Source organism: Drosophila innubila, chromosome X (genome assembly GCF_004354385.1).
Source record: "Drosophila innubila isolate TH190305 chromosome X, UK_Dinn_1.0, whole genome shotgun sequence".
NCBI classification, from domain to species: domain Eukaryota; kingdom Metazoa; phylum Arthropoda; class Insecta; order Diptera; family Drosophilidae; genus Drosophila; species Drosophila innubila.
The window spans coordinates 1,070,330-1,091,183 of NC_047626.1; the positions used below are offsets into that span (position 1 = coordinate 1,070,330).

At 34.6% G+C, this 20,854-nt stretch overlaps 3 protein-coding genes and 2 long non-coding RNA genes across 5 annotated transcripts in view; 1 reads left to right on the plus strand and 4 right to left on the minus strand.

Moving 5' to 3' along the window:
• LOC117784401 (protein sevenless) overlaps positions 1-7,434 on the plus strand; it is a 34,732-nt gene extending 27,298 nt beyond the window's left edge. Inside the window, exons 14-19 of the mRNA XM_034622132.1 lie at positions 1,206-1,727; positions 2,653-3,165; positions 3,594-3,871; positions 4,557-4,748; positions 5,509-5,945; positions 6,683-7,434. Coding sequence (XP_034478023.1) covers positions 1,206-1,727; positions 2,653-3,165; positions 3,594-3,871; positions 4,557-4,748; positions 5,509-5,945; positions 6,683-7,079 — 2,339 coding nt within the window. The 3' untranslated portion in view covers positions 7,080-7,434. The remainder of the gene's footprint in view (positions 1-1,205; positions 1,728-2,652; positions 3,166-3,593; positions 3,872-4,556; positions 4,749-5,508; positions 5,946-6,682) is intronic.
• Positions 7,435-8,894: 1,460 nt separating this feature from the next.
• LOC117787074 lies at positions 8,895-12,441 on the minus strand. Its single transcript, XR_004617660.1, has 2 exons — positions 12,349-12,441; positions 8,895-9,147 (listed from the first exon to the last, which is right to left on the minus strand). It is a non-coding gene; the product is annotated as an uncharacterized LOC117787074 (long non-coding RNA).
• Positions 12,442-13,201: 760 nt separating this feature from the next.
• LOC117786983 (microfibril-associated glycoprotein 4-like) lies at positions 13,202-14,911 on the minus strand. The gene is made up of 3 exons (XM_034625421.1): positions 14,749-14,911; positions 13,461-14,288; positions 13,202-13,402 (listed from the first exon to the last, which is right to left on the minus strand). The coding sequence occupies exons 1-3, from the start codon at positions 14,877-14,879 to the stop codon at positions 13,270-13,272; spliced, it is 1,092 nt and encodes a 363-aa protein (XP_034481312.1). The 5' UTR covers positions 14,880-14,911; the 3' UTR covers positions 13,202-13,269.
• A 97-nt stretch (positions 14,912-15,008) lies between these two features.
• Positions 15,009-15,911, minus strand: LOC117787095. The gene is made up of 3 exons (XR_004617664.1): positions 15,652-15,911; positions 15,303-15,597; positions 15,009-15,238 (listed from the first exon to the last, which is right to left on the minus strand). It is a non-coding gene; the product is annotated as an uncharacterized LOC117787095 (long non-coding RNA).
• A 1,204-nt stretch (positions 15,912-17,115) lies between these two features.
• LOC117787045 lies at positions 17,116-20,854 on the minus strand. Its single transcript, XM_034625493.1, has 3 exons — positions 20,695-20,854; positions 20,503-20,617; positions 17,116-17,274 (listed from the first exon to the last, which is right to left on the minus strand). Exons 1-3 carry the CDS (start codon positions 20,837-20,839, stop codon positions 17,124-17,126), a joined length of 411 nt encoding a protein of 136 aa, XP_034481384.1. The 5' UTR covers positions 20,840-20,854; the 3' UTR covers positions 17,116-17,123.

Below are 20,854 nucleotides of genomic sequence, written 5' to 3' on the forward strand. Positions count from 1 at the left end.
ATAACTTTGTCAAAACTGAACCGATTTCCTTGCGAAATGTCAATTTTATTTTGTCTTAACTCCTAATTTTATTCTGCATCAAAATTAAAAACTGTATTTTTTTGCCCTCACTGTCCATTTTTTCAATGCATTCGATTACTGTTCATTTTTTTTTCATATGTTCCCCTGAACACTCTCTCCGAACTTCAAACCTTCATAACTTTGTCAAAGCTGAACCGATTTCCTTGCGGAATGTCAATTTTATCTTGTCTTGACCCCTTATTTGATTCTGCATTTAAATTAGAAACTGTTTTTTTTTTGTCCTCACTGTTGATTTTTTCAATTCATTCGATCACTGTTCAATTTTCCTCTACGTTCCCCTGAACACTTTCTCCGAACTTCAAACCGTCATAACTTTGTCAAAGCTGAACCGATTTCCTTGCGGAATGTCAATTTTATCTTGTCTTGACCCCTTGTTTTATTCTGCATCAAAATTAGAAACTGTATTTTTTTGGCCTCACTGTCCATTTTTTCAATGCATTCGATCACTGTTCAATTTTCCTCTACGTTCCCCTGAACACTTTCTCCGAACTTCAAACCGTCATAACTTTGTGCTGCTGAACCGATTTCCTTGCGGAATGTCAATTTTATCTTGTCTTGACCCCTTATTTTATTCTGCATCAAAATTAGAAACTGTATTTTTTTGGCCTCACTGTCCATTTTTTCAATGCATTCGATTACTGTTCATTTTTTTTTTCATATGTTCCCCTGAACACTCTCTCCGAACTTCAAACCTTCATAACTTTGTCAAAACTGAACCGATTTCCTTGCGGAATATCAATTTTATTTTGTCTTGACCCCTTGTTTTATTCTGCATCAAAATTAGAAACTGTATTTTTTTGGCCTCACTGTCCATTTTTTCAATGCATTCGATCACTGTTCAATTTTCCTCTACGTTCCCCTGAACACTTTCTCCGAACTTCAAACCGCCATAACTTTGTCAAAACTGAACCGATTTCCTTGCGGAATGTCAATTTTATCTTGTCTTAACTTCTAATTTGATTCTGCATTTAAATTAGAAACTGTATTTTTTTGCCCTCAATAAATACATATTTTTTTTTCCTCCTTATTATTATGTATCATTAATTACTACCACTACTTTTATTAAAATTTGTTATATTTAAATCCGAGTTGATAATATTTAAATGAATGAATTTTTAATTTAGCGGAAGTGGAGATCAGCTGGCTGGCGCCGTTGCAGCTGCGGAGCGATAGCGTCTACTATACGCTGCACTGGCAGCTCCAAGATGAGCATGAGGATAAGAAGCAGGAGCAAGAGGGAGAAGGACAGGAGACAGATAAAGAGCAGGTGCATCATCCCGAGCAGGAGCAGCGGGTGGAGAAGGCAGGAACCCAACGCCTTACAGGCTTACAGCCCGGACATCTCTATCAGGTGTGGCTGCACGCGCATGCCACGCCCAGTAAATACAATAGCACTGGACGTCTGCTCATCCGTTGCTATGCCCCATTGCCGGCTTTGCAGCTGCTCGAGTTGAATGCCTATGCCATGACACTGTCCTGGGCAGGCACACCAGATGCCCTCAACTCCTTGAGCCTCGAATGTCAGTCGCTAAGGGAGCAACTTCACTTTAATCTCGTCGGAAATTACAGCTCAATAAAGCTGCTCTCCTTGCAGCCCAAGACGAGGTATTCCTGTCGTCTGGGATTGGAATATGCCGCTTCTCCAGGTAGGGATTTTCAAAAATCAGGAATTGTTAATGAGTTCAAATCAAATCAAATTTTTTATGAATTGGAAATGGAAAAAAATTGGCGAGCATTTCGAGATGGTGGCTGGCGAGCAAAGCGAGCAGGGTGCAAATCCCCTTAATCTTGAATAACTTGTAAAAATACAAGTTTGGCAGGAAAAAGCTAGAGTTTGCGGTAAAAGGCTACATTTGGCGAGAAAAACGAATCTCAAAATTCATTTAGATGTCAAAAAAAAAATAATAACATAGGTGTTCCCATGCTGGCTATAAAGTCTACCGATTGCATTCAAATTTTGTCAAGATGGAATAGGTAGTTGGGATAAGATGTCTTAAGAAGCAGTCATATTTTTGGGACTATAAAATAATGTCCAACCAATTATCCGCCAAAATTTATTTTAGTTATGTCGAGTGAAAACTTAAGCCTCCAAGGTCGTACCGTTTTGGCTTCACACTGATGAGTCAGTCAGTCAGGATAAAGAGTTTTACATAGTTTTTTTAGATAATTATCGTAGTTATCAATTAATCATTATCATGTCAAGATAGAATAGGTAGTTGGGATAAGATGTCTTAAGAAGCAGTTAAGCCTCCAAGGTCGTACCGTTTTGGCTTCACACTGATGAGTCAGTCAGTCAGGATAAAGAGTTTTACATAGTTTTTTTTAGATAATTATCGTAGTTATCAATTAATCATTATCATGTCAAGATAGAATAGGTAGTTGGGATAAGATGTCTTAAGAAGCAGTTAAGCCTCCAAGGTCGTACCGTTTTGGCTTCACACTGATGAGTCAGTCAGTCAGGATAAAGAGTTTTACATAGTTTTTTTTAGATAATTATCAGAAATATTAATAAAATAACTTTAATTATTCAACCAAATCAAAGTAATAATACATTTAAATTGTTTTTCCTAGGTGCTCCTGTCTACTACGGCGTAAGTCATGACTATGAAACGCTTGGAGATGCTCCAAGTGCGCCTGGTAAGCCACAGTTTGAGCATATTGCCGGTGAGATATTTCGTGTGAGCTGGGCACCCGCTCAGGAGAATGGAGCACCCATTTTGCTCTACAATCTGGAGGCATTGCAGGCACGACGCACCAATCGGCGTCGACGTCGTCGTCGGGACACTACGTTATCGCTGCTGCCGTGGGCCGAGGAGCCGGCGGTCATTGAGGATCAATGGCTGGACTTTTGCAATACAACGGAACTGAGCTGCATTGTCCGAGATTTGCACACGCGTCGATTGCTCCTGTTCCGTGTTCGTGCTCGGAATCGTCCTCATGGCTGGGGACCCTACAGCGAGGAGAGTGATCGCATCGCTGAGCCCTTTGTCTCACCGGAGAAGCGAGGCTCCCTCGTCCTGGCGATTATTGCGCCCGCAGCCATTGTCTCCAGTTGTGTACTCGCCCTCGTGCTCATTCGCAAGGGTAAGTTGAAGTTAAAAGAATTTCAAGTGAATCCAAGAGCTAGCAGTTGTACATTAATTTAAAAAAATTAATTATTTTTTGATTCAAGAACAAATTTGTGTCTTAGCTATATTGTGTACAAATTTCAGTTTCTTACCTCTTACCGTTTCGACGCCACAGTGATCAGCGAGTAAATGAGTAAATGAAGTCGGAATAAAGAGTTTTAAATGAGTTGTTTTAGCGTGTAAACACAAAAATTAAAATGTATTTATTATTTCATTTTCAAATTTGTTGATAGAACAAATTAGCTAAATTTTATTTGAGCTTATATTTTAATTGGAATTATATTATAAACCTTTATGTTCTCAGAATTAATTTGAGTATGGTGTCTTTTGTAGTCGTAAACTCTTTATATGATTACCCTTAACTCGATTCGGACTTATTTGCAGTGCAAAAGCGTCGTCATCGCGCCAAGAAATTGTTGCAGCAGAGCCGTCCCAGCATTTGGAGCAACCTGTCGGTACTGCAGACGCAACAACAATTGCTGGCGGCACGTAGTCGAACCTTCTCCATGTCGCTGAGCGATGCGGACATTGCGCTTTTGCCACAGATCAGTTGGAATCGCTTGACTCTGTTGCGGTTCCTTGGCAGTGGCGCCTTTGGCGAGGTCTACGAGGGTCAACTCCAGGGCGAGAATAAAGCACAGCCGCAGCGTGTCGCCATTAAGGTAGCTACATCAATCATTCAATTATTCAATCACAAAGTCAACCATTCAATTACTAAATCTATCAATCAATCACCCAATCAATTAATCCCCCAATCAATTAATCAACCAATTGGACTATCACTCAATCATTTAATCTATCAATCATTCAATCACTCAATCAACCATTCAATCAATCACTAAGTCATTCAATTAATCACACAATTAATCAATCAACCTATTAGACAATTACTCAAATAAATTATTCAATCAATCATCCAACCAATCTATCAATCACTCAATCAACCATTCAATCAATCACTAAGTCATTCAATTAATCACACAATTAATCAATCAACCTATTAGACAATTACTCAAATAAATTATTCAATCAATCATCCAACCAATCATTCAATCATTCAATCAATCGTACAACCAGTTTTTCAATCAATTAGTCGCTCAATTATTCAATCAATCACTCAATCACTCAATCAATCATTTCATCAATCAGTTAAATAATCCAGAAACCATTGAAAATAAATATTTTATTTTTATCTTACTCGAAATACAAAATTATTCCCTTGTCGTCACTTTCAAAGATTGAAAAACATTTACAGTTAGTCAAATAACTGTTTTGATAAATAAATTTGTTTTTTACAATTTTTTTTTTCGTAATTTCCCTGACTTAATCTTTCTCTTTTTCCTTTAGAGCCTGCGCAAGGGCGCCACCGAATTTGCGGAGCTGCTGCAGGAGGCGCAGCTGATGAGCAACTTCAAGCACGAGAACATTGTCTGTCTCATTGGCATCTGCATCGACAGTGATTCCATCTCACTCATTATGGAGCACATGGAGGCCGGTGATCTGCTCAGCTATCTGAGAGCGGCACGCTCAAGCTCACAGGTAACAAATTTGTAGATACAAAGTACAACTTAACAATTATATTCAATTCTATCAATTTTCTAAATAAATACTTCATATTTTTAATCATTATTTAATAATTGCAAAGTAATAATTGCATTTAAAAATTTATTTTTAAATTAGAGAATAACACGTCTTTTGATTTAAAAATAAAAGTAAAGTTATTAGAGTTATTATAAGATCGATTGAAGTGACTCTATTAATATGTAAATATTTTTAAGGGTACAAGAGTTATTTTAAAAACATAAGCAGTGAACCAAATTTTTATTTATGAGTAACGAAATAACACTTCTTTTGATGTGAAAATAAAGGTAAAGCTGTAAAAATTATTTTGGTAACAAAAGCTTAACTTTTATAAAAATACAAAATTACTCAACTATGTTGTGTAAAAATTTCAGCCTCCGTGGTCTTACCGTTTAAGCTGCACAATGATTAGTGAATTAAAATAGATTCAAAATTAGATTTTCAGTGTTTTTTTTTTTGGTAGCTTTAAAATATAATGTTTGTCTTGTAAAAAAATGTAAGTAAGCCAAGGTGTATTTATTTTTATTAGTTTTAAATGATTTGTAGTAGTTGATAAATAATTAAATAAGGCGGTTATAAGTTTTTTACATAGTTAAGGTTTTTGTTTTGTAATTTTGTAATTTTTATTCATATAGTTTTTGTTTTAAATTTTGGTTTACTGCTGTAAACTAAGAAACAGTTAATAAATAAGCTACTAAGAGAACTTGAAATTGTTTAGGAGACACAGCCTGGACTGCAGTTGCCGGATCTGTTGACCATGTGCCTGGACGTGGCCAATGGCTGTAGCTATATGGAGGACATGCACTTTGTGCATCGAGATCTCGCCTGTCGCAATTGTTTAGTGTCGGATGGCGCTGCGATTGGAGGACGACGCATTGTGAAAATCGGTGACTTTGGACTCGCCAGAGATATCTACAAGAGCGACTATTATCGGAAGGAGGGCGAGGGTCTGTTGCCCGTCCGTTGGATGGCGATCGAGAGTCTCGTGGATGGCATCTTTAGCACACAGTCGGATGTGTGGGCCTTTGGCGTTCTCTGCTGGGAGATTCTCACTCTGGGCCAGCAACCATATGCAGCACGCAACAATTTCGAGGTGCTTGCCCATGTCAAGGACGGGGGACGACTTCATCCGCCGGATCCGTGTCCCGAGAAGCTGTAAGTACTCCTCTCTCTCTGGAAAAACTCCTCTTTACAGCCCTAAATAAAATATAGATCCTTTCATTATTATAACTAATATGCATTATTAAAGCTAGAAAATATTATTAAAAATTTAATGTACATATGAATTTATCAAAAAATACCTAAAATAGCTTTTCGGGTATTATTTTTATTTTTAATTTTTATTATAAACATTAAAAAAATTATTTTTATTTTCTTGCTTTTTTTAATTACAAATTTAATCACATTCCAAAATATAAAAAATAAACCTTATAAAATATAACTTTTGTATTCCGACAAAATAAACAGTTATTTTTAATTTTTTTTTATACAAATCTAATTTATTGTTTTCAACAATTTATAAGTTACAACTTAAATCTTAGCGCTGCCTACTTATTATAACCTTTGGAGAGAAAGCTACTCACATATAATATTGTGAAATTTCAACAGTATCGGTCAACTATGTAATACAGCTGTCATAGGAAGCGATCGGTCAAATATTAAATTTTTCTAAAAAAAAAACTTATTCAACTAAAATATTTTTACACAATTTAATAAAAACTTTTTGTTAGTGTTTTTTTTTTCTTATAGAACCTATTTGTTTTTGTATTTATTTGATTTTATTCCCTGTTTAAATCTGAAAACATGTTTCTGTTTGCTAAAGAAATTGTACTGTTTTTTCTGCTTTATATGAATATAGTAAAATTTTTAATTTCTAAATATCTTTGTTGCAGTTATTCGCTGATGCTGCAATGTTGGCGCTCGGAGCCTTGGGAGAGACCCAGTTTTAAGCACTGCTACAATACATTGCAGGGAATTAGCACAGAACTCAGCCAGAATGAAATGTCGGCAATTGAGGAAAGCAGCTTTAATAGTGGCAACTCTGGCAACGCTAGCAGCCAGAAAACCGAGGCGAGAGTGCGTTTCGATGAGGCGACAACTGTCGACCGTTTGTCGCTGGACAATGAGACCAAAGATGCGATCAGCAATAGTCACAACATTGCTGGCACCGCAACCAGAGCAATAACCACCGCAACAATCACCGCAACAATCACCGCAACCGCCGACAGCACAAGCAAAGCCTCTGAAAATCGACAGCTTTATGCAAATGAGGGTATATCGCGGCTGTGAACAACATGAATTCGAATTTCAACTGCAACTGCAACTGCAGCTCAAATTGTTAAATATGTACCATGCCCACTTTTCCACCCGCCCACAGCACACACTCGCACACACACACACACACACATCTATACTCACATAAGAGGACAATGTTTCAATAGAAATAACAACTCTAGCATTATGGTTTCTATTTAATCGAACTACTTTTGTACTGAACCTAAGCGATAAAGACAAAAAGATAAACCTCAAGTCTTTTTTCTTCTTTTTTTTTTATTGTATATTTAAGTTAAGCGATATAATATTGAGCTTTATATATAAATAAATTACATAAATATACTCGTAACTATTTTACGACAAAAATACTTAAGAGACTCTTTTAATTTTGTATTATATAACGTTTGTTAGACTTGAACTCAGTTATTTAACGAGTTCTCTCATTAAATTAAGTAAAGTGTTTTAATCCCTATCAATTCGTATTAGCTACTAACTCAACTTAAATATATTTATTATCTTACTGAAATATGTAGGTTCTTCTATTAAATTACGAGTTTTAAATTTCATTTTAAATTTGCGGCACTTTATACGGTTTTTCAACTTTTTGTGCTCGTAAAGTGCAAATGAGCTTTGGGGGAATGCAATTAGAATTGTGTTTTCACCGACAGCATGGACTTTGTCACCGACTTTGGCCTAGATTTGTGCCGGACACGTGCCGTGGCTTAGATGCCGACTCGCCATTTAATTTCATTAAAAATTTGCGACTTTATGGTATTGGAAAAAAGTTAGCGCCTGATATTTTATCAAGCTTTTTCTCTGCTCTCTTTTGTTTTCCATTTTCTTTTGTTTTAGACTTGTTTGGAAAAGTTGTCGGATATATTAAAATATTTTTTCTATTCATTCCTTTTGGCACACAATCAAATTAAATGCGACTTTGTGCCAAACTTGTGCTAAAGGCTTTCTGTACGCATTTTCCCTCCCTCTATCTCTCTATTTCTATCTCTCTCTCTCTCTCTTTGTATGTCTTTTCTTTCTGTTTGAAGGTGTTAAAGTCAGGTTTGTGATATTTTTAACAAAACTTGTACATTTTTTTAAGAGGTTGCTACAGTTTTATAAACAAAATTGTTGGTAAGATTTATTTGATGATTTTTCAATAAAAATACGAATGTATTTCATAAATTCATCATGTTTTTATTGAGATAATATTTAAGATTTAAAATTTATTTTTTTGTTATAAATTAAAAATCATGTTTCCAGGATACTGCGTCAAAATATGAACACAGCAAATGCACTGCTTCGAGTCGAGGCGCTGAACACAAATAATTATGCTATTTTAATCGATTGTGGAATTGTTTTTTTGCTAAAGTCTGGCACAAAATTGATTTATAAACTTAAAGCAGAACCAACTGCAGAGCTCTTTACTCACGGCGCTCTTCCTCTCCCTCTCTCACTCTTTTTCTCTCTCTGTCTCTCTTTGTCTCTCTCTTTGGGCTTTATATCTTTTCCTGGATTTTTGCATATGCCTCCGCATCGCATCGCATTTCAAAAAGCGTCAAAGTTGCCTGGAAACGACTTGTAGATAAGAGAGGGGATACGTAGACCATAGAATAGGGTGGGGTAGGGTAGGTTAAGAGGATTGTGCTTGCCGCCTAAATAACAAATTGTAAATAGCGCCGCATAAATCGATTACCGTTGTGCGTCCCCCCTGTGTCCCGTTTCCCCTTCACTCCCACAACATAAATAAACCATTTTTAATATGCGCGTAAGCAGTTTTCTTTGCATACCCTAGCTGCAAGCGCCAAATGAGGTATATTGGCTAAAACCTGAGTATTTATGAAAATAAGTCTCTTTATTATATTTCAAAAAATTAGATATCTGAAATTTTGGGACATGGAATGTTTTGCGTCACTAGACTATTACCTCGCAGCGATTTTTTCTTGTAAGATTTTTGTAAACAGTCGATAATATTTTGTAGTCAGTATAAAACAATTTTTAAGAATTCATCACAGACATAAAATGCAGATTGCTCGACTGCTAAACGCTCTGTAATTTCTCGTCTAAGACTGCTCTTCTAAAATGTACCCTGTAATAAAATATCAAGGAGAGTCATGTTATTATTTTGAAAGATATTTAGTTGTTGGGTATAGGCATAGTCTAGCATACCCCGCAGCTGTAGAAGTAGAGTGTTTAATGTAACTTCTTAGCGCACGATTGCTTTACTTTACCTATTTTCTTTATTTCCCTTTGCGTGCAAAGCAACAGACAGGAGTATAAAAAAAGAGGGAAATTGTCGGACTTTTTGGTTAGATTTGCTTATGTTCATTTATATTTTATATCATTGAATATGGGTTTTTTTTTCTAATCTCTTCGATTAGCAATACTTCAAGCGCCTATTAAATAACTTAGTCTTAGTTTTAAAAATATTAATTTTACAGATATGATTCTTCCCAAGGATGTAATTTATTTCACCCAATTTTCTATTAATTCTTACAATACAAAAAAAATTAAAAAAATGTATTACAAATTACATACCTTATCGTTTTTATGATTATGATTATGATTATTGGAAAAACCGGTAGACAAAATGTATACCAAAGCACATAATTTCAAATAAACTATGCTGAAAACTATGCAGAAATGCGAATGTAAATATCTGTGAAAATGTGATTTCTTTTACATGAAACTTTCTTACAAAAAAAAAAAAAAAAAAAAAAAACAGTTCCGACGGGGTAACACATTTTTGTCGGTGCTTTGGTTATGCTTGATTTGAGCTGGGGTTATTGTATCGTATATCCTATGCCCAGATATACAAGGTGCCGTTCCCGAAGATGCTTCGAGTTTCGAGTTTCCTGAGCGCGTCGGCAAGGATTTCATTTTATTACCTTTGCGCGTCTTCTGTTGACTTATTATGCTGATATGATTAACTGATGCGCGTCTTGATTGTGGTTGAGGTGGTTGCCCCAATATCAACTTTCCCTCCGCCATGGCTTATGAGCTACTTGAAGTTTTGCTTTTTGCAGCTTAGTCAGCTGTCTATAAAATCAAAATTGTGTTGGCTTTTGTCATTTGATGGATGGGACTAGCAAATAAATGGGTGGTTGGGTTGTTAGGTGGTTCTTCGGCTGGGCATGACCAATAAGGTGGTGCCGTAATGACGTCATACATAGTGGTTATCATTTTAAAGCATTCGTGTGTCCATTTTGCCACAAAACTCACAGTTTTTATGATAATACAGTTTATATAGCAATTAACGTTATCTATTTATATTATCTATAATCTCATTTATCCGCAGCAAGATCGGACAAGTAGAACGGGAGTAATAGCTAACCAAACTTATTAATAAAGTTATTATTTCAATAGAATTACCTAAAAGTATGCAGTAGTTTTTTTTTTTAGGTAGTAATTTCTTTAAAGTACTTTTATATATATTGAAATAAGTAACGGGTATCCTATGGTCGGGATCTCGACTATAGCCTTTCAGTTTGGCTCTAATATCTCAACAAGCAATAAACTTTTTTATACTAAAATTTTATTTTCGATGAATCGTTTCTATGGAAGCTATTTGATATAGTGGTCCGCTTCAAAAATAAAAACAAACTTGATCTGCGTATGGTATCCAGGAACCTACATACCTACTTTGAAGTCTCTAGCTCTTATGGTTTCTGAGATCGACGTGTTCAAACAGACAGACAGACAGACAGACAGACAGACAGACGGACATAATTCTTTTCTGTGTTAAATTTCATTGAATTTGATTTGTCCACATCTGGCCACGCCCTTCTAAACGCCTTTGAAAACTTATAGGACGCGGGAAGCACTTAAAATTTAGTTCACCCTCCTGCAATTCACTTGGTTCTTTGTTGGCTTCTCTCTTGCAACTGGCACAATTGATTGAAATTAGATGAGCTTTTCATAATACAAGACTTAAGTCCCACTTCTGGGCATGTGTGTGTGTGTGTGTGTGTGTGCTGTGCGTGTGTGCGTGTTTTTCCATTAAGTCACCTGTCTGAGAGCCATTTTCCTGCATCCTTGTCCTGAATTCTGTGGCTTTCCCCCAGAATCAAGTTGCGAAAATTGGGTTAGGGACAACACGCTAATATCCTTCAAGTTGCCTCCAAATTGGTTATTAAAGGAGTCAACTAGCTGGAAGCCAACGTACAAATAAATTAAGATGCGGTTATACCTTTAATATGACTCCATCTACGCGTAGAGTACAAATTTCTGTTGGAAAATATTTCATTTCTGCCACAAATGGCACTTAAAGTTCTTGTTTAAGTGCCTCCTATCAAAAATGTGCTGTAACTACGTGTATAACTTTTCTAGCAGTTACTTTCTCCATGCCTCCTGTCCCTGCCCCTTTCCGGTACCTTCTCGGTACCTGCAACCGTCTCCTTACTTAAGTCGAAGCTCACTCTCATTTATCCAGTTACCAGTTACCAGTTTTTAGTTTCTAGTATGCATACACAATTTCAAACGTGCTCAAGGAAATCTGTTCATACGCCCTTTTACATAACCTACATACCTGTCCCTTTCCCCAGGTACTGACTGTTCACGGCATGTTCAGCTGACTGTGCCAAAGAATTTTACCTAATCAGTTTCAGTTTTAGCCACAGTTTAAAAAGACATCACATGATGCAGGCTGTGCTGAGGCATAAATAACTATTGCAAATATGGCTACAGTCGAGCGGAAACGACTGTAAATAACCCTGTACTTATTCAATAAAAAAAAAGATGTAGCTGATAAAATAATAACATAAAGACTATAACTAAAAAAAAAAAAATAAATTATTAAATTTAACTTTGTTAGCAGAACTGCAATAAATTCTTTCAATTTCGGTCTACTTTGTACTATGTACTTTTTAAGTACAGGGTCTAAAAATCAAATTATGTTTTAATGTAACTTCGCCTTAAACGCTGCATTATATTTAAGGAGAGCCCTAAACCAGAGAGGTATTCCTTATGTATATAAATAAAGTTCACATTTGAGGCAGGATATTTCCCGTAAAACTGAAGAGGACGGGATTTCTATTGCAAGAGAGGCGTGGAAGAGAGGAAAATAAGAAGAGAAAATAAGAAGAGAATTATAGTTAAAGTAGATTTTTGATCCGCAATTATCACCTCTCACCAAAAATTCAATAAGACTTATAAGTTTATGAATCGATTGAAAATTCTGAAATTGCTTGTGAAACACTTTTTTAACACATTACTTTATAAAAAAAGAATAGCTGTCAAACACTTGAAGGAGATATTGAAAAAACAGGAATTTAGTATTATTTCGACCTACCTGAAATTGGTCTCAAAAGATGGAGGAGGTGCAGTTGCATCAGATAAGAAAGTGACAAAAATTAGAAATATACAAATAATATTTTGCAACATTATGCCACTTAATTTTACTGAATTTTTAATAAGACTAAAGTGAAACCAGACATCACTTTCTTTTATACCCTTTTCATATACAATATATAAATATATGTACGCGTATATATATATGTATATAGGATTATTTGACTTGAGCCGACTCCGCAGATCATACGACTCGAAATTATCAGCATTACTTTTAGTTCGTAAACAAGCTTATCTTGTGAGTTCTTGATTGTTCGATCCACTGATGCCAAATACTGATCACAGCCACACAAAAAATTTTCTGTACTAAAACTTAAGTTTAAGTCCATCGTTCCTATGGCAACCCATAAAATTGGGGACCTGGAAATTATATGAGAACTATAGATTTTCGGTGAAAACAGCATAAAATTGCCCGTAGGTTACGAATTAGTTATCATATGTTGTGAACAAAAATTTATGATAATATATATACATATACTTATTTTGAATGAAATAGTATTTATTGTTTGCATTATTACAATTTATATTTTTCTATAAATATTTTATATTAATTTTGCACATATGTACAAAGAGAGCGAGAGAGAGCAAAATAGGAAAGAGATATATTAGGAAGTGGGTGAGAGAGTAATGAGAGAGAGGTAAAGTGAGAAAGCGAGAGAGAGTGACAAAGAAAGAGAAGGAGAAAGGGAGGAATTGATAAGTATTGTAGATAGAGAGAGAAATAATGCAGGCATAAAGGCAAAGATATAAAGAGAGGGAGAGAATAACATAAGCAATTAGAAAAGAGAGAACAATACAGAGAATTACAATGGTTTTTATTTAAATTTTCTAAAAAAATATGCATATAATAAAGAAACTGCTTTTAAGACTCAGGAATACACTTTCTGGGCCGAATCATCATAACGGCCTTCTTCAGGGAGTATTCAGATCCCCGAAAGTAGAGCCAATTGACGCCTTTGTCAATTTCGTTGTTTCCGTATGTTCCCGTCAATTGGCTGTAAGAATTCGAGTTAATAATCGAGGTTTTAAAAAAAAATTAACATTAAATCATACCAGAATTGACAAGCACCGCCGGAACGGTACCACCAGGCGCTAGCCTTTAGTTCGGCGCAGTTTGTATCCGATCTACCATCATTATCCCGATCGAATGTAGAAAATTTGCTGCCACGATGACGTGAGAATGAATCACCTGCAGTTCCACTGGCATCTCCCAAAGTGTGTAATTCATATTGTTGATCCTCGTTTCCAATTGCGAATACATCGTACTTCTCAAACGTTTTATTGCCCTCGAAGTCCTCGAGAAGAACAAGTAACTCTTGATTTCTTTCTGCCGTTATTTCATGAATCTTTTCTAAACCCATGAAGAACTCGCCATTTAGATTACCAAATCCATTTTTATATTCCGTCCAGTTTCGATGAAAGTTAACACTGCCATCCATCCTTCTCAGGATAATGGTCCAACCTCCTCCTTGGGTTTCCGCATCGCAGGCAACTTTAAAAGGTTGACTACTAAATTTGGGGAGGAGTATTTCATTAATCCCACTAGACTTGGCTTCTGCACAATTGTGTGGGAGAAGTAGCTTTCTATTACGCTCCTCCTCCGTTCTAAGATGTTCAATTATATTTTGAAGCAATTGGATATTAGACTCCTTGGCAAGTACAATTTTCTTTTGGTTTTCCAACTCTGCTTGTAAAGTCAGAATATTCGCTTCCTTATTAATTAAATCTTTTTTTTGTAGGTCGAAGTCCGTTCTCAGAGTTTGTATGTCTGCTCTACATTGATTATCCGATACCACAACATTTCTATCTTTTTTCAGTAGTTCCGTTTTTATTAACTGCATGTCCGATAGAAGAATCTTATGTTCCTGTCCCTGTTCAGCTCTATTAAATTAATAATTTGATTAGTTAAGAAAAGGTTTAATACTTAGTTCGGGTCTTTCAATGTCTCATTGAACTTAAAATGTTAGACAATCTGTCTTAAAGAGTCAATATCGATTTTTCAGTATTTAAATAGAGCAATGTGATTTTTCAACATATAAGTCGAATGTTCTTTATAAATAAAGCAGTTAAGAAAGCATTTTACTAACCGGTTCTGCTGCTTTTAATGAAAGAGTCTTTCAAATCATAATTTTTTTTTTCAGGTTTTTGATCACACTGCATTTTTTAAATAACTTGTGTCTTAATTTTTCGATTTGGTAAATTTGAAACGCGATTACAACGACTATAAAACTGAAATTACTTAGGCAACACTTTTTCAAACAGACTACTTTAAAAAATTAATATCTGTCAAACACTTTAAAGAGACCTTGAAAGACCGGAACTTATGATTAATTCAACTTACCTTATTTCGGACAACTGAGAACTTATTGAATTTAATATATTGACCTCTTTAGATGGAGGAAGTGTAGTTGCATCAGATAAGAAAGTCAAGGCACTCAACATTAGGAATATACAAATAGTATTCTGCAACATTATGCCACTTTATTTGACTTCTTGTTAAATAAGACTGACTGAGTCAAAGCTTCACTTGTTGAGAATAAATGAAAACTAAAGTGAATCCAGACATCACAAGCTTTTTATACACTTTCATATATGTAAAAATATGTATATATATATACACTAGCATGAATGTCTTGAATATACGATTATTTGACTTGACCCGACTTGACTCTAGATTTTTGGCATAGTCCAAATTCAAATCATACGATTTGAAATTATCAGCATTACTTTTAGTTCGTAAACAAGCTTATCATTTGAGTTCTTGAATGTTCGATCCACTGATGCCAAATACTGATCACAACCGAGTGTACTCGAATTTAGGATACCCTGTGCTGTCAGTATATCCTAATGTCAAATTTTGTAGCTAATAGAATATTTTCAAATGATCGGACTTACTGTACTGTTTGAGCCAAAAGAAAATATTAAAAAAATAACCAAAATGGACGAATAAGAAGCAAAATGTAATTCGTGCACTTTGACACCGCTTCTTACTCCTTCCTCCCTTCTCTTTCCTCCTTGGCTTCCCCTACGAGAAATTTCCCTTCCTATTCCCAATTTCCAGAGCGTTCATTATTTCGCACTTATTAACGTTTTGCGACAAAAGGTGTGCTTTATATACGAGTGTGTAATTTTTTTTTTTTTTCAATTAATATTTCATTTGCTTCTCCGGTTGCAGCTGCAAGTTGCCACACTGTGAAAAAAAGAAGTTAGCTAAAATCAAGAATATTTGTCTTAAATAGTTTACTTTTAAGTAATCTAAAAAAATTTGTCGAGTATCCAAAAGTAGGGAACAAATCGTATTTATTTTGTAACTAATATATTTTCAAAATTCGACATTTATTTCTATGCGTTTTCAGTTAAAGTATCTCTGAAATAGTTATGATCCTAATAGTGTTGATTTTATCAGACGGCTTATTTTTATCAGTGTACCATATACACTTTATATGCTGCGATTAATCAGACAAACGAGCTTACTGGTAATATTGATTATAATCAATTCATAGCATATGAAAATGATAAGCGAATAATGGATAATTAACAAAAAATATATCTCTTTAAATAAGTAAATAAATAAATTAACAAGTTAGTAAGTAAATAGTATATTATATTATGAGGAACTTATGTATAATATTTATTGGAAAACAAAAAAAAATAAATAAATAAAGTAAATATATTAAATAAATAAATAATTATTTCTTGTTTAAAAAAGTAGTCTATTTGTTTTCTTGTCAGTGTAGTTTCTTCACCCACTGTGCCACTTCATGTGGCACTGGGACACAACGCGTTAATTGCTGTTTATAAGCGGGCTTCGCCCAGTAATTAAACAACTTCTTTGACAGCCGACAAATACGAGACTATAATATAGAAGGAACTGAATCCTGCCACCTGGCGAGGGTTGATTCACTCTTTGTGCCACAAATAATAGGAGTGAATATGGTTTAGACTGTCGAATTTGGTAAATTTTTCAGGTCGTTGCTATAAATAAATATAGATAAATAAATACGTAACATTATTTTTAGAAACAACTTGACATACTTATCATTTATAAGAATCTAATCAAACTAAAGTATTTTCACCAAAAGTCATTAAAATAATTTAAAATTAACTCCGCTAAGAGGCAAAGTAATAGTTTAGAAAATAAAAGTTCAAAGCTAAATTAAAAATTTGTTGTTAACTTAAATTCGAATCGTTTTCAAATTAAATGAAATTATTTAAGAAAGTCAAATAAAATTTAAAATGATTTGCCAAAATCCAATTAAATAGACCATTAAAGTAATAACTTAGAGTGTAAAGTTAAGAGATAAAATAAAATTTGTCTTATAAATTAAATGAGATTCATTTTTAAAATCAAATGAAATGGTAACAATGAATCCATTTATTCTATCTATTCTTTTTAATCTAAATGCATGAATAGATCTTAAATTAAACACAATACTAGGTAGCATACTTACAAATTTCAAAAAGTAGTTTCACAATTGAAGGGAATCAAATTTAGAGCAAGCGAATTATGATACCCTTTTTTGGGGGTATAAATTAAGTATATTTAAAAAAAAAGAATATAATAAAAGAGTTGCTTGTTTTGATATACAAAATGGAAATGTACAAAATAAATTAGCATAGTTTGATCCATTGAAAATCGCTCTAGATGTGGATGCTGCTGTTTTTTCTCCTTTTGCTCCCTTTGCTCCTGTTGCTCCTGTTGCTCCTGTTTTTCCTCTACGCCCCTTCGGCTGCATCTCGTTCAATATAAAAGGGCGCTCCATCAGCTTTTTTGCACTTGTATCTCAACAGGCAACATTCTGGAAAGGGTTTCGATGGATTGATGCGTTCACCGCGATTGCATTTGTCAATGCGCAATTTACCGCATCTATTAAAAGGGAGGCACAGCGAAAAAGAGAGCGAAAAATAGAGAGAGATTGCGTGAGATGGGAATTTAATTATATATTTTTACATACCACCTATAGGGGTATCTTTGTGTTTTCTCATTTTGTAAATGAGCTTGATATGTCAATATTAGAAAACATTATTTCTCCATTCATCTATATATATTAAACCCTTTGTCCTAACTCACTCACTGACTAATCAATGTGAAGACCAAACCGTAAGATACAGAAAGCTAAAATGTTCACACAACGTAGCTAAGACGATTTGATTTGATCGTGCAATATACATATAAAAAAAAGACAGTTTTTTTGTTCAACTGGTACTAAGAATCTAATTGACAATCAAATGTGTATTATGTTGTATTAAAGCTATTAGTATTCTACAAAAAAAAAAACCTATACACGAGGTAAAAGTCTAGTGACGAAAGCAATTTCTAGCCCCAAAATTTCTGATATCCAATTTTGTGACGAACAAAATTCAGTTTAATCTAAAAATTTTAAATAAAAATATAAATTAATAAAACAAAAGCGAAAATTGGCATTGTGCACGGTGAGCTTCTTTGTACATAAAAATTACTTTTTGCGCAGTGCCGAATGCCAATTTTTTCATACTATGTCTTGGGTTTCGCCCGATCGGTGCTATGACAGCTATATGATATAGAACCAACTTTGGTCAGAATATAGAAGTCTAATTTAAATGAATATTCTATTAGTTTGGTAACGATATCTCGTAAAACAAAAAAGTTTTTCATACTAAGACTTAATATTGGACCGACTGGCTATATGATATAGTGGTCCGATAAGAACTAACTTTGGTCAGGATTTTTAAAACCTACATAAATGCATATGCTATCAATTTGGTTAAAATATCTCACTAAACAAACAAGTTTTTCATACTAAAACCTTATTTTGACCCGATCGGTCCTATGACAGCTATATGATATAGAAGTCCGATTTGAACCAACTTTTGTCAGGAATTATATTAAGCCAAGTTAAATGCATATTGTATCAGTTTGGTTGAGATATCTCATAAAACCAAAAAGTTTTTCGTACTAAAACATGATTATCGGCCGATAGAAAAATGTATTTATTCACTTAACAGGTAATATCTTCCAAACTCCTCAACCAAAATTAATGTTTCATATACCAAAAAAAATTGTACGTATTACAACATAATAAAATTTAACAGAAATCGTTAGCGCCGTTTTGTCAGAAATCTCCAAAATGTAAGCTTAAAAACAGTCTATCACCTGTAAAATGTTACCTGAATACTTTAGAAAAAAAGTTTTAAGGAACACATAAAAGCTCTCAAACACACCTTTCCAATTATATATAGAGCATATCTGTAGCTTCTATGGTTTGGAAACTGTTGAGGTTCAATTTAAGCGGGATTTAGCGTTTTGAAAATTGAAAATTGAAATTGAAAAAGTCGTACAATAAACATTTCTAGATTTTCAAAGAATAATAAATCCCCATCATTACATTTAAGCTTCTTTAGCGCTTTGATGCAAACAGACAAACAAAGAAACTAACTTTTTATTTCATTTTGAGAAGTCCACTAAAAATTTCAAATTTATTTATCTTTTGAACCAGTTAACGGATTTGGGTCATCGAGGTATCAATCGACGCGTATTTTTGATAAGAATTTAAAAAAAATAAATATTTGAGCAAAAAGCCCCAACGGCTCCACAAGCTGCGATCATACAAATGTTTCCCCTCCCACTTACACCCCCGTATCTCATGACCCAGGTGAATTAGAAAAGTTTTAGTATGCCATTTTGTAAGTTAGGACTAAACCTTTCGATCGGTATATTACACGATCTGATCGGACAGTCGTAGCAAATTTTAGCTGTATAAATTGCTAGTCGCCTTTCGCAGCCTTCGTGATGCTTTCGTCACTAACGCAAACTGCCGTCCGCAGTGATATTTAAATTAATATCTTCTATCGTTGAATTTTTATCATATTTATATCCCTTACCGTGGTATCCATTTCAACTCACAAAATTTCTAAACTGATACTGTAATGTACTAATATTCAACTCCTAAAATTTTGCATAGCAATTTTGCTGTTTTTAAGATAGTATAGTTTAGTAAGTCATATGATAAAAATAATTATATAATAATTTTTTTAACTTGGATTCCCCTCAGTGTCGAATAAATCATGTGAAAAAAATTGTTTTTACAAATATTCAACTTCCAAAATCTGACATAATCATATTGTGAAGAAAGATTTTTCTACAACCTCTAAGGCCAGTGTTGCAAAATTTCCATTTGGCAGTTAGTCTTGACCTACAAATTAATGTAATGCAAACTTGCGCAACTTTTTTAATTACACTTCAAAACATAGCAACTCTGGATTTTTACGTTGTCAGCTCTGCGCTGCGTCGACGTCGCTGTCGACGTCGCTGTCGCCGTCGCTGCCAGTGTCAACGCCAACGTTGGCGTCGTTGTCTTATCAGTGCAAAACGTTTCGAATGTTTGTGCGTTGTCTTTGTATACCCTGTAATTAACTGTAAAGGGTCTTTTCATTTTGTCTTAAAAAAGGAAATGTAAAAAAAAAGTATTATAAATATATTCCTGATCAAAAATGTTGTTTTGAAAGTTATCAATTTGATATGGTGAATCAATTAAGGGATCAAAATATCAAAAAATTAACGTTGCGCTTGGAAATCGCTTCAGTTTTGATCAAGTTATGACAATTTGAAGTTGTACAGATTTTAGTATTAAAAATCGAAACCAAGATGTAGTAGAGAAATTTTTTTTCTCAGAAATTTTTTAACATTTATATGCAGAATAAATTTTAAAGTTTAACCATGAACAAAATAGTATCCCACTTGAAAAGCGGTACAGTTTAAAAGAAGGTATAACACTTTGAATGAACTATATGTAAATTGTTTTTTAACAATAAAATGAGTAGTTACGGTTTTTTTGGAAAGCTTTTTTTTGCTGGTTTGAAAAATGTTGATAAAATTCATTTTGAATGAGCAATGACAGCAGAAACAGAACACAGAATTGAAAATTAAGTTTGGTCTAGTTTACTTGATGTGACAACTTGAAACTTTAAGTACAGGGTCTCCTACAGTTGGGTACGCTCAGCTGTAGTCTTCTCTATCAATTGTTTCTCTCTCTGTCTGTCAGCTTGTTAGGCTTTCCGTCTGTCTGTCTGTCTGTCCGTCTGTCTGTTTGTCTCTTGTATCCCTGGTTAGACTTACCCCTCGATAAATATGGATCCATCCTCATTACAGGTCAGTCGCTGACAGGGTGGAATGCCATTATTGATGCCCAATTCTAGTAAATCGCCGCGATAAATGCATTTGCCGGGATTCGCTGATCACCAGAGAGAATGAGAGAGAGAGAGTACATCAGTTTGAATTTTTGTTTGGATAGGTATATCTTGATCGTACCTGGATCGACGGGAATCAGGGCCCTATAGCCACTCACCACCTGGAACTGCAGCAGCTGCAGCATTAGGATTAATCCAAGGCTGCCCCAAATAAGTGCTGAAGGGGCTCGAATCCCTCTGGAAATCGGTAAACGTTCCCTAAACATTGTGACACGTTCCGT

Coding starts and splice junctions, on each gene's coding strand:
- LOC117786983 (XM_034625421.1), bottom strand. CDS start 14,879: ATGTTGCAGAATACTATTTGTATATTCCTAATGTTGAGTGCCTTGACT. Junction 14,289..14,748: donor TCTCAGTTGTCCGAAATAAG/GTAAGTTGAATT, acceptor TTAATTTAATAG/AGCTGAACAGGGACAGGAAC. Junction 13,403..13,460: donor GGCGGTGCTTGTCAATTCTG/GTATGATTTAAT, acceptor GAATTCTTACAG/CCAATTGACGGGAACATACG.
- LOC117787045 (XM_034625493.1), bottom strand. CDS start 20,839: ATGTTTAGGGAACGTTTACCGATTTCCAGAGGGATTCGAGCCCCTTCA. Junction 20,618..20,694: donor CCTGATTCCCGTCGATCCAG/GTACGATCAAGA, acceptor TCTGGTGATCAG/CGAATCCCGGCAAATGCATT. Junction 17,275..20,502: donor GGATCCATATTTATCGAGGG/GTAAGTCTAACC, acceptor CCCTTTTAATAG/ATGCGGTAAATTGCGCATTG.